Source organism: Protomyctophum bolini (assembly GCF_963924005.1).
Source record: "Protomyctophum bolini genome assembly, chromosome: 16".
In the NCBI taxonomy this organism is placed as follows: domain Eukaryota; kingdom Metazoa; phylum Chordata; class Actinopteri; order Myctophiformes; family Myctophidae; genus Protomyctophum; species Protomyctophum bolini.
In genome coordinates this window covers 24566255-24579352 of record NC_137877.1, presented here as the reverse complement: position 1 = coordinate 24579352, position 13098 = coordinate 24566255, and the positions used below count along the sequence as shown (strand labels likewise).

Genomic DNA, 13098 nt, shown 5'->3' with positions numbered 1-13098 from the left:
CATTTCAATGTGTTGATCTGTAGCCTATATTGCGAGGGAGAGTTTGTTGTTTTTATTTGCTCATGGTGACGTCAGATTGTAATTCGTCTGCATTCGTCTGCGTCATATTGGATTACAGTGAATGATAATATGTTTATTTTGTATGAGATATCATGTGTCAGCTCAGATTTCTGTATATAGGCCGCCGCCTACTGTATTCTGTACCAAGAGTGGGAACCTGAGAACTTGGCACGTTATTTTTGAGGGGTGCTACCCCTCCTATATACAGCTTTAATGTTTGTTTTTCAACGATGCTTGTTTAAGAAAACACAAAAATTAGCACCCGTTGTTTAAACAAACTACCGTTATGTTGTAATTGATGTTCATTTCACACAGGCGTGATTTTTTAATTATGTATGGTTATAACTTTATATATTATTTATATATGAATTCTTTAATATATAAGAATATACAATTTTTATATATTAACATTTATAAGTTATAAATGGGGGCCAAACTACATATAGGCTTAATCATCTTTGCTTAATATTTCTATAATTACTACAAAACCTGCGGATAGGCAGTCATTTTGGGCTTAAACAGTTGAGGGGTAAATTTAGGCTAGATAATGATGCACCACAAAGTTTAGGTGCTCTGTATCCATCCAGTAATATATGTGCAGTCTCTCAAATCTACCGTACAGTCTAACAGTGACAACATGGATTATGTCTCATTATCCATGTTCTACTTTGAGCTTGACACTATGCAGATTTTGGTTGTTCACATAAGTTGTTATTTTGTTTGCTTCTTTTCTCTCTCAATATTGTCACCATATTTTTGCACGGTTGCACATAACCTAGGTACCGGTGTGTGTGTGTGTGTGTGTGTGTGTGTGTGTGTGTGTGTGTGTGTGTGTGTGCGCGCGCATGTGCGTTTGTGTATGTGTGTTCTGCTCTTTTAGAACAGATATTTTGGCAGGTCCTTCTTATAGGAATAAGAGGTCTGAGCGCCTGCTTTCTGGACGCTGAATCCTGCCACCTGATTGGCTCTCTTGGCCATCTCCTCCAGCTGCATTGTGGGATAAAGGGCCATGTAGAATGCCAACGCTCCAATAAAGCTGTCTCCTGACCCTGTGGTGTCCACCGCTGTGACCTCCGCCGCTGGTATGTGATGCACGGCGGTCTCCCGTGCCTTTAGCACCACACAGCCTTGTCCCCCCAGGGTGATGATTACAGAGCCGCAGCCTCGCCCCAGCAGCTCCTGGCCAGCCTGACGAGCGTCCTCCACACTGGAGGCCGGGACACCTGTCAGAAGCTCCGCCTCGGACTCATTACAGCAGAACACATCAGAGTATTTGTAGAAATGCGAATCCAGGTCGGCGATCGCCGGTGCCGGGTTGAATATGGTCTTCACGTTGTTGTCCCGTGCCATGCGTAGTGACTGCAGGGACGACTCAGGGCTGATCTCCAGCTGGCACACCAACACCTTTGACCGACGGAGGGCCGGGAGGACCTGCTGCAGTTCGTCGCTGCCCAGTAGCATGTTAGCGCCGGCCACGATTACGATAACATTCTTGCCTTCGTCGCTGACAATGATGGTGGCAGTTCCCGTGGCTGCCTCGGAGGCCTGCCAGACGAAGTCTGCATGAACGCTGTTGTCTTTGAAGTTCTGGATGTATGCATCTCCATATGAGTCTTTACCGACCTTTCCGACCATAATGGCCCTGGCCCCCAGTCTTGCAGCCTGTATGCATTGGTTGGCCCCTTTGCCTCCGAATGTAGTGAAGAACTTGTGGCCATGGAGAGTTTCCCCTTCCTTTGGTAGCCTAGGTGCCCAGCTCACAAGATCGGTGTTACAGGATCCCACCACCATGACATCAAAACACTCCTCAGCCATGACCTTGTAACTAAATTTGTTCTTCATATGGTGATCAAGTAACATCTCTTTTATACTACACAGTTCTACCTGTGAACACATCATTGAGAGACGTGTTGTCATCCTCAAATCACTATGATTGGCTGATTCAGCATACAGCCATGTTGTTTGGCATGCAGGCAATGAACTTGAGTAGCCTTTCATGCTAGATTATCCGTTGTCAGAGTATACTTTGTGCAGTACCAGTTATCAGATTATTGGGAGGCTACAATACAATACATACGCCAACTGTGAAGGCGATCGACATATGAACGGTTGTCCAGAAATACATCCACAAATCTCTGTCTGTCGGACATCCCGTCTATAGGCTTTACAGTGACAAACGAGTTACATGAACCACGTGACCAGGCTGTTTTATGTCCCCTCAATGTCGTAACTCTGTCTTACTCTATGGCTCTGGTATCAACCAAAGTATGTGCATGCGCCCGGAATTCAGCCAATCACAGTGCAGAATGATACACCGTCCAGCCAATCACAGCATAACTAGAAATGCACTCTGTCGAGCTGCCAACTTGCGCTTTGCACACAAGTTGGTCATGAATGGCCTACTTTTGCGCGAGCAGAGTGCACAACTTATACCTGTGACTCTTGTCAACTTACCGTCCCTCCCCCCTTTTGTCTGTTCTTTCCGAGTCAAAGTCCCCCTTCTGCCACCAGTTTGACACCCCTGGTCTATTCTAGACTACCCAACGTGAGAGGATATGTCTTGCCTATGTATGTTCTCTTTCCCAATGTAAATGGCAGGCTTCTTTGGCAAATGGTAAAGGTAAATAGAAACAGACACTATCAGCATCCATGGACTTAAGTTTAAGTTATATTTTAAGTTCCCTATATATAACTTTGAAACTCAAATTTGTTACGTCATCGACGTATGTCCGTTTTTAGATAAACATACATAGTTACGTCATCACCCAATCCCTGATTGGCCGAGCGACGGCACCAACACACAGACCCAATCCAATCGGTTGAGGGGCCACCAACATACGCAGCAAGCTGCCAACTTGGCTGATTGGCCGAGCGACGCCACCAAAAATACACAATCCCTGATTGGATTGGCCGAGCAAGGCCACCAAAGATACACAATCCCTGATTGGCCGAGCGTGTCACCGACTCACCGACAATTCACAATCCCCGATTGGCCAAAGGAGTCACGGAAAACAGGACTTGCGCTCTGCTCGTGCAAGTAATGACACACACACACACACACACACACACACACACACACACGCAGGCACATGATGCAGCATTATGCCTCACACTCTGTACTGTAACTGTACCGTATGTACTGTACTGTAATGTACTGTAATAAACGCTCTCTGCCACTTATATTGGCTCATGTGGCACACCCGTTATGCGATGCTGCAGCCAATTACAGCACTAAATGTGTCCAAGAATTCAGTCCGCCCACACATTTTGAGGACACAATCTCTAGTTATTAATGGTTATTAAGGGCCAGTGGCGTCGACTGCGGGAGTGCTTGGTAGCTGAAGCACCCACACACACCCAAATAGCACCCACTGACTGAAGCTCTCCTCCTCCTGGTCATTTTGTCACGTAGGCACACAACTCTGCACCTTTACGGGGAACTCGTGGAGTTCTTAAAAAGTGAGAAGGGGGAGACTGCCAGAGCTACTTTACCAGAGGCCACAAGACTGGTGAAACAAGTGCTGACTGTCCCTGTCACAATGTCACATCATGCTGAAGAGACTCAAAAACCTATTTGCGATCCACAATGGGGCAAGCGAGACTCAATCACCTTGCTCTGATAAACTGTCACAGGGATATGGTGATGACATTGGATATGGGTGTCATAGCCAACGAGTTCATCAGCCGCTCAGCTGTAAGGAGAAACAACACCTTCTCATGCACTGAATGGTACGTGAATAAGCGACCGCCACAATTACGCTACAATTGCTGAAACAATTTAATGCTTTAACTGTTGATGATCATTGATCATGCTGAAATGTTGAAACAAGATGTTGAAACAATTGAATGTGTTCATTGTACAGCAAACTGTAAATACCATTATATTGTCACAGTGACATATTGGTAACCGCAAGGTTGCCAGTTCGAACCTGGGCTCCCCCGGAGTTAGTGTTGAAGTGTCCTTGAGCAAGACACTGAACCCCTAATTGCCCCTGATGTTGCCTTTCATGGTTTCCGCTGCCATCGGTGTGTGTGAATGGATGAATTCCATACCCGTTCGGGGAGATGACATTCTCAATTCCTACCTCCTATCACTCTCTCTCTCCCTCTCTCTCTCTCCCCCTCACTCTCTCGGCTCCCCTCTCTCCCCCTAATGGGTGTCCCATACCTGTGGCACACCCGTTATGTGATGCCCATAAATCACAGCATGCAATATCTGAGGAGTCGGACACACTCTGTCCACACATTTCGTCCTCAAATTTTGAGGACGCAATCTCTAGAATTATTAGTTACGGAGATAAATTATTAAGATTAACTCAGCCAGGCTGAAGGCAAGGGGGGATATTATATTTTTGCCCTGTGCGTGCACGTGCATGTCTGTCTGCCCATGGCCATGCACCAGATTGATCTACCTCCCAGTCCCGGCAGAGTAGTTCCGGCGCAACTGATTGTGTGGCCCTGGTCTTTCCCTAATGGGACTGATCGAGGGTAGCTACATGGGAGGTAAATCGGGACTTGATCACCCCGGCTGGGTCACCTGAGTGAGGGGTATGAAGTTGTGAGACCCGAAAAACCCTGTTGACCTTGGGATACATCACTGAGTATACGTCCCAGCTACATCCATGTGATGTTTTTTCATTCTATAATTTTTTTTTTTAAATTTGAGTAGATATATTTGTAACTGAAATAAAATGATGGGGGACATGGCATTTTAGCATATACCTCTACTCAAATCAAAGGGATTATTTTATATTTATTTCACTCTGAGGTAGCTACAAATATTTGTTTTCTATGGTGGATAACCTTTAATACTAGTATGAGCTTTTTGGAATTAGTGTTTTTTATTATTTTACACAAGATGCTGTATTATGGGGACACAAATGGCACTGAAAACTAGGAATGACCCCTGGGCCCTATACGACTTCAAAGTATTCACGTTTTGGTGCCCGGATTTCCCCTAGTCTTCCAAGGTCTGGTGCCCACTCTTTGTTCAGTGCCCAGATTTCCCTGTTGCCCACTCTGACAAGATTTCCCTAATGCCAACTCTTCCAAGTTCTCACCCAAAAGTGCCCACTCTTCCTAGGTGCCCAGTTTTCCCTAGTGCCAAGAATGTTTTGGTACCCATCTTTCCTGTTTAAATAACTTCTGGAATAGTTATGGAATAGCAATAATAAACAAAGTTTAAAGTAAAATAAAAAGAGCAAAGTTAGAAGTAGAAGTAAAATCTAGTTCTGGTCCATAGCCCTAATGCTCTTAGTCTTAATTCTGCCTTGCAGAGGCTTTCTAAAAAAGAACTGCAGAGATCGTGGGGTCCATAATTATATAGGACCACATCCAGTTTCTACACGGAACAAAATATTGGTTACACACACAAAATGGCGACCTCCTTGCTTCGGTTAGGACGACTTGGTTCACTCAAGGTAATTACTCCTTTATTATCCCATAAAACGTTTGTATTTTAGTATGACATATAAAATGTTCATTTCATTAATATCTTGATATTTTTCTGAATCGAAATACACAGAATATATTTGGTCGGAAGCGAGCTCTGTCCTTACTGACCCTGAAACCAGGTCGCTAACGTAGCTGAACAGAGCTAAATCACCTCAGTTCATTTTATGCATACCTTCTGAGTAGAGAGCGACAAACAAACCATTTTGTCAGTAAACGCAGGTGACAGCTATTGCTAGAAAAGATAATAACTGTTCCGCCCTTTACTACAGTACTAAAACCCAAAGCAGTCACGTACTGAGGCACGGACGGTAGTTATCTTATCACTGCTATTAGCCCCAGTATGTTCCCTCAGCACTACGCTCGTAGGGAGAGGGCACATATGGGGCTACAATGCTATGAACTATTATGAAGTTGATTCTTTACCTGCTTACTGAAAAATACCTGCCTTGAGTCTTGAAATAAATATTTTGCCCACAAAATCACCACTATTAATTTTATAATTCCTAATGCATCGTCAAGAACATTAAGGATTACTTAAGAATTGAGTAGGGTGTTGGTAATGTATTTGCTGCTTTTCAGTGTTCTCTCATTCACATAACTGTGTATCAATGGTACAACAAAACTTGTCTTTTCTACAGTGCATCCAGCGTGAGAGCTGGAGCATCTTGAGGAGTCCTTCTGCTGCGGCATTCTGCACCAAAGCAGACGAGCCCATTATCACATCGCCCAAGAAGGCTAAAAAGCCCAAAAGTAAGTCTCTTCCATATTTTCCAATTCACATTACAGAATATTTCTTGAATGGTTAACGATTATGTTTTACTTCCTACATTCCTTACCTCTTTTTCCTTTGATTTTTATATGTTGTTTTAAAAATATTAACGACATATGGAATATGTGTGCTAATGATAATGCTAAATGTATAATCACCTTTCTTACAGTGCCAAAGCCAGTCCTGTTCAATAACTATGTCACAAGGTTTTTTTATTGCTTTTCCTTTGCAGTAAACCATAATTGAAATTAACCCTTTCTTCATTCATAAAAGTGCCTGTTTGTTCAGTACTAGTGAGTATAAGCAGTGGTGTCATGCTCGTAGAACGCAGTACCACGCTGTGGTACCCGTAATTGCACACGCACTCGCGCAGGGACGGAACGGTGCATGTGGGTGCATGCTAGAACGCGTCCCCCTAGATTCAAGAGAAGACGCACCTAATCAACCTCACATCACCAGACTTTCCAAGACGCACCAAGTACGCAGTGGTGTAGGTTTACTGGTGCCCCCCCCCCCCCCCTTTTTTCACGCCGTGTCAGGTACCGTGCCGAATTCAAATGGGTACTACTTCGTATAACAACAGCTTTAACTGTTTATACCTGAGCGCACGTAGCCTATACGGTAAGCACTTACAGCAGTAGGCTATGGCTCCAGTAGGCTACTGCTGCTGTGTGGTGTTCTGCACACAAGAACAATGCCTCCTCCTCCATCAAAGAACATAGATTCATTCGTCCAAAGCAAACTTTTTAGTTTCGCTAGTGTGCAGCAAAGATGTTCGTCTGACTATTTTAAGTCTACTTTTGTGTTTGTGTCTAAAACTCTCACACACTATTTAACAATAGGCTTAGGCTATATCAGCTGTTCGGTGTGCATGCCGTGATGCGCACATGCACACGCGTGCACGTGACGTAATTAAAACGCTGTGGTACCAGTAAAAAAACACCATGACACCACTGAGTATAAGTAATATCAGAATATCTCTGCTGTCGGGAAGAAGCCTGGCGCAGCGAGACTTCATCTGCCTGCAGTGCAGTGCAGTGCTGTGCAGTACTAATACTATATTAGTATCGCAACGCGAGGCTAGAAGAAACCACCATTGAATGTGAAGGGAGAGGTGAGTGACAAACTGACATTGAGCCGTATGTATGGCATAATGGCATCCCCCTAGTACCTCTACCTTCACATTCACTAGATCCTGTGATCTTTTGTTGCCAGATATAATTTCCTGGGGTCTAGTAGGACTATAGAAAAATATTAATAAAGAAATCTCTGTCAAATGTTGTAAAGATTTAGCCCCATGTTCGAATGCCCCCACCCCCCTGTCAAAACACGCCTTCTCTAATAACAACCTAAAACATGAACCTTGGTTGAAAAAAAAAGTTGTTAAAATCTTTGATTGAAAATATCTAAACCTCAACAATGGAGTTAAGTGTTATCCTCCCGGCAGCGGCGATATATGAGAGAGAGATTGGTAATGAATTATGTTAAGTAATTTCCTCTGTTTTGTTTGCAGGTCAGCCTCTAATTTATATAAAGATAAGTTGGCAAAAATAATAATAATAAAAATAAATTAGCTTCATGCTTGCTTTTAAAATGTCAAATATGTAATTTAATACATCAGCAGTGACTAATACATTGCTAAAATAATTGCAATGCTCAAATCAAATACAAAATAAGAGGTAAATGACAGGGCTTTGTTTCTAACATCAAACACTGCCAATGTAATTGATTGTAATGATTTAACTCCTCTTCCATCTACCACTTCCCTCAGCCGTAGAGGCTCAAGATGAGAGAGCATCCCTGCTAGCCTACAAGACCGCAGTTGCCTTTCCAGTCAGGCTATCGGCCCCTGCATTTTCCCCAACACAAGCTCTAGGTGAAACCAAACCAGTGGATAGTCCTGCCATTCCTGACACAGTAGTAGCTGCAGCAACAGCTACTGCACAGCCACTCTCTGCTGCTGCCTTTGGCTCCACAGAGGTTGTTGTGGCTGAGGCATCAGTTGAGACATCTGTAGAGAGTACATTTGAAGCTGCACCACCTGTATCCTCTCCAGCTGAAGAGGTAGTAACAAGTGAAACCGTCCTTGCTGATTCAGCAGCTACACAAGAGGCCTTGTTAACAACGGTAGAGTCAGCAGCGCCAATCACAGAGCCTTCTGTTGATGCTGCCCACGAAATACAAGCTACAGAATCTGTTGTCGCTGAAGCACCCCTAGAAGCAGAGGCTGTGGCGGAAACAGAAGTCACCATAGAAGCCACTGCCGAGGCTGTGGCTGAAGCTGCCCCTGCTGAAGTCACTGCCAAGGCTGTGGCTGAAGCTGCACCCGCTGAAGTCACTGCAGAGGCTGTGGCTGAAGCTGCACCCGCTGAAGTCACTGCAGAGGCTGTGGCTGAAGCTGCACCCGCTGAAGTCACTGCAGAGGCTGTGGCTGAAGCTGCACCCGCTGAAGTCACTGCAGAGGCTGTGGCTGAAGCTGCACCCGCTGAAGTCACTGCAGAGGCTGTGGCTGAAGCTGCACCCGCTGAAGTCACTGCAGAGGCTGTGGCTGAAGCTGCACCCGCTGAAGTCACTGTAGAGGCTGTGGCTGAAGCTGCACCCGCTGAAGTCACTGCAGAGGCTGTGGCTGAAGCTGCACCCGCTGAAGTCACTGCAGAGGCTGTGGCTGAAGCTGCACCCGCTGAAGTCACTGCAGAGGCTGTAGCTGAAGCCTCGGTAGAAGCAGCTGCTGTGGCTGAACCTGCCCCCGTTGAAGCGGCTGGTGAGGTTGTAGCCGAAGCTGCTGCTCCTACTGTGGAGAGCACTGAGGAGTTGGTAGACCCCGCTCCAGTGATAACTGAAGCTGCAGGAGAGGGACTGCAGGCAGAGGCCACAGCTCTCAGTGAACCAGTAACGGCATCTGAAACCCCACTTGTAGTGGATTCCGCCCCTGAAATAGTCCATACAGCTCCTTCCACCGCCGCCGATGAACTCGTGTTGTCAGCAAGTCCCGAAACCCCAGAGTCAGAGAGCATTCCAGTTGCAGCATCCGCTACAGCCGATACAACCACAGCCTCTTCTGCTTCCTCCACCGAGCCTGCTGAACCCTCAGTGGACGGAACATCGTCATCCTCCAGCGACTCGGATTCTGACTCTGACTCGGATTCCGATTCTGAAGATGAGAAGTCTTCTAAAGTGAAGACGGCGGACATGGAGGGCGCCACAAAAAAAGAAGCTGTGGTTCAGGCTGTTGCAACAGAATTTAAAGAAGAGATTGGTGAAGTTCTGAAGGAGGAGGTGATACCACCAGCATCTGAAGCTACTCAGGCTGCCCCCACAGCAGAAGCTGTGCTGGAGGAAACACCAGCAACAATGTCCCCAGAACCAGTTGAAGCTACTATCGAGGCCACTAGTGAAGAAGCAGCCCCCAGTGGGAGTTCTGAAGAGTTGATCGACTCTGCCCCTCAACTCTCCACTGTCACAGAAGAGACCATTGCAGAAGCTGCTCCAGAAGTTGACACCACAGAAATTATGGCTGATGCTGCAGCAGAAGCCACTCCAGATGTGACTGTGGAGGCTACGCCTGTTGGCGAAGCTCACACAGAAGCTGAAGCCCAAACCGAGGCCCCAGTAGAAGCTGCAGAGTCTGTCACTGAAGCGCCTGTTGAAGCTGTTGCTGAAGCGGAAAGTGTAGCTGTTGCAGAAGCCACCACAGAGCCTGTTGCAGAAGCCACCACAGAGCCTCTTGCAGAAAACACCACAGAGCCTATTGCAGTGGAAGCACTTACAGACACCCCGATAGAAGCTGCCCCTGAAGCTGAAGCCCCGGTAGAAGCTGCCCCTGGAGCCACAGCTGCAGAATCTGCCTCCGAGGCTGTGCCTGAAGCTGATGCCTCTGTAGAAACCACTGCGGAGCCTGTGGCTGAAGCTGCTGCAGCTGAAGTGTCTCCTGAGGTTGTAGCTGAAGCGGCTGCTGAGGTTGTAACTGAAGCAGCTGCCCTTGTAGAGAGTGCTGAGGAGCTGGTGGACCCCGCTCCCGTCATAACCGAAGCTGCAGGAGAGGAGCTGCAGGCAGAGGCCCCAGCTGAGCCTGAACCGATTGAATCGTCTGAGGGTATACACTACTTATCCACCCCCAAATCCTTTCTTTACCTCCACACACTTTTCTATGGATCTTTAAAACTCTACAGATGAACACATTTCTTAGCCTGCTCCTCATAACATGTACGGTTAAATGTTAAGTGTTAACCATTTCTGAGCTACCTCACATAGATGCTTTTGCTCTCACCATCTTCATCTTTATCATGCTTTGTGCTGTTTCTGACCGGCTCCATACTCTATAACTGTTGAGAGTGTAAATTTGGTCATTTGGCTAAATTTTTATACTCTCAAGAGTTACACTTGCATTCACAGTTACATTTACTGTGCACTTAACTTTTGATGAATTTCATAGTTTTGCATGAAGCTGGTGAAGTGCATGCCATGTCCCTCCGCTGGGTTTACCTTTTTCCTGCATACATGTTGCATTTAGCCTTCTTGCATATTGTCTTGCTTTTGCATCCTTTAGCACAAATCTCTTAAAGATGTTTTTCATAAGCATGACAGTAAAAATGAAATGTAATTGATAGATTCCCACATTTGCAAGACTATTGATGTACTCTGTATCCTCATCTATCTTCATTTCACATTATGCATTATCATGGGTGTGACTGTTTGGAGGAGTTCATGACATAATGGTGCCTAGTGAGACTGGCTAACAACAACATATAAATATTAATCCTGCTTGCATTTTACGCTTCCTACCTTTGAGTCATGATCGTTTTTATCCCTCTTATCTCCCTATGTGCTTTTTTCTTCCCATAGCCATCTCCACTCTCCTGAGTGTTTTTGCATACCGGTATATCATTTGTGATCGTTTGTTGCCGCTCACCATTGCCCAATTTGTATGAAATATGTTCTTTGTTTGAAGCTCACAGGATCCTGTGCTAATATTAAGCTTACAGGTTGCAATGTCGGTATTCAGTTGTAGTGTGCAAGTTAATGCTATTGTTACTGGTACGGTTACAATGCACATGATCATGATATGGTTACAGTTACAGTTGGGACCATCTTAAAATCCTCCCTGAGCCTGACAACGGAGGAACAGAAGCTGGAAGTGATTGTAGATCGGAGGGGACAGTGTATTCCAGGAAGCAGGGTTACACACATAGCCAGATAACAAATAATACTTCACAAAATGACATCTGAATTTCTGTTTATAATATGCAGTATATGTCTAACCGATTCCATAAACAGTAATTTATTTACTCCTACAAGTCCATATATTTATCTGGCTAATGGTGTAATCGTTCATCTTGGAATAACCTCCCACGGTGTTGGCCTTGTTAATGTCACCAGTCATTTGTTTCCTTTCTGTCTGTTTTTCACTCAGAAACTTTGGGGTTGTGCATGTCATGAGATTAATGAAATTGTCTTAAATGCGTCTTTAATGTTGGATTTCTTTAATTGTTGTGGAAAGTTTTATTCTCTGTCCTGTCAAGTTGATCACAAGTTTACTTTCCATTGTAGCATATTTGGAACATGTCCCGCCTGTTTTCTTAAAAGTTATTGTTAAGAGTTAGATTGCGTTTTTTATTATCACAAAAAGCCAACAATAGCATTGTTTTTAAACTAATCACTCAAAGACATGGGAGCCCTTTGTTTTTCAGTGCAGTGAGCCCATGCGCACTATGATTTATGATCTCATGCGTATTCTTTTCTAGTATTGCTTCTCTACAATGGGCTGTCTCTCTGAGTGGCTGCAAGCAAGTTTACCTCCTCGTGCTTTCCCCTCACAAACTCAGTTCCTCAGGCTTTTCACACCAGCATGTCTACAGACAGTAGGAGGGGGGATAGGAAATGCCCTACCGTAAACTACCTTTGTCAACACGTGTGAATATTGAAATCTCCTTTGGCCTTATCAGCTACTGACAAATTGAGCTGTGGCATTATGAGGAAAGAGGGAATCACCTTTTTTTTTTATTGCTACATGAAGTCCTTTGTTGTTCAACAAACTTCATTAACACCCCCCCCCCCCCCATAGGCAGAGATCTTTTATTTTTTATAATTAGTGTAAACTAAAGGATACAGAATAAAACAAATGTCTACATTCAGGCTAACATAAATGTTTTCTTTGGTGACTAGGAGCATTTTGACGCATGTTACCAGATTCAGATTTCTTACATGTCTTTGTTTTTTTTTTCTCCTCCACCCTCCACAGAAGTTGCTGCAGCAGCTCCCCCAGAGCCCGAGGAGCCGTTTGACAACAGCTCGTATAAGAACCTCCAACATCACAGCTATACCCCATTCACCTTTGCCGACATGGACGTGGAGATGGCCAAGTACCGCCTGCCACAGCCCTCCTCCAGACAACAACCCTCGCCCTGAGACCAGAAGAAAAAGCCGAGCTGGCATGAGGGGCACTGGGGCTGAGCTTGCCCCCTCACAGATACCCTTTTTATTTAATTAGAATGATGGTGATAATGTTGTCCCCTACTCTCTCATAATATTCCTCCCTTCCCCGCCCTCCTCAGATTTGTCTGTAATTCTAATGTCATTAAGAGATATGTTATATTATTAAAGTACACAAATAAGAAATGAAGTCTCTTTCGCTATGGTGGTTTGGTGCTATTGTTATTGTCTCCTAAGGAGGAATAAGCTTATAACAGCAATAGGCAAAGATCAAACGTTTCTTTTATGCTGCTTTTCTGCCTCAGGGGGGTCATTTGAATAGCGCTGAGCGTGCAAGTGGTTTATCTACGTTCTATTTTAATGATTCCAATTTTGACTCCAAGCCT

The 13098-nt window shown here is 44.9% G+C and overlaps 2 protein-coding genes across 2 annotated transcripts; one reads left to right on the top strand and one right to left on the bottom strand.

Moving 5' to 3' along the window:
• Positions 1-936: 936 nt before the first annotated feature.
• LOC308330557 (ribokinase-like) lies at positions 937-1875 on the bottom strand (the record flags this gene model as incomplete). The annotated part of the gene is made up of 1 exon (XM_080785475.1): positions 937-1875. One exon carries the CDS (start codon positions 1873-1875, stop codon positions 937-939), a length of 939 nt encoding a protein of 312 aa, XP_080641601.1.
• Positions 1876-5412: 3537 nt separating this feature from the next.
• ndufv3 (NADH:ubiquinone oxidoreductase subunit V3) lies at positions 5413-12902 on the top strand. Its single transcript, XM_080785473.1, has 4 exons — positions 5413-5480; positions 6153-6264; positions 8055-10376; positions 12522-12902. The coding sequence occupies exons 1-4, from the start codon at positions 5436-5438 to the stop codon at positions 12686-12688; spliced, it is 2646 nt and encodes an 881-aa protein (XP_080641599.1). The 5' UTR covers positions 5413-5435; the 3' UTR covers positions 12689-12902.
• Positions 12903-13098: the final 196 nt, after the last annotated feature.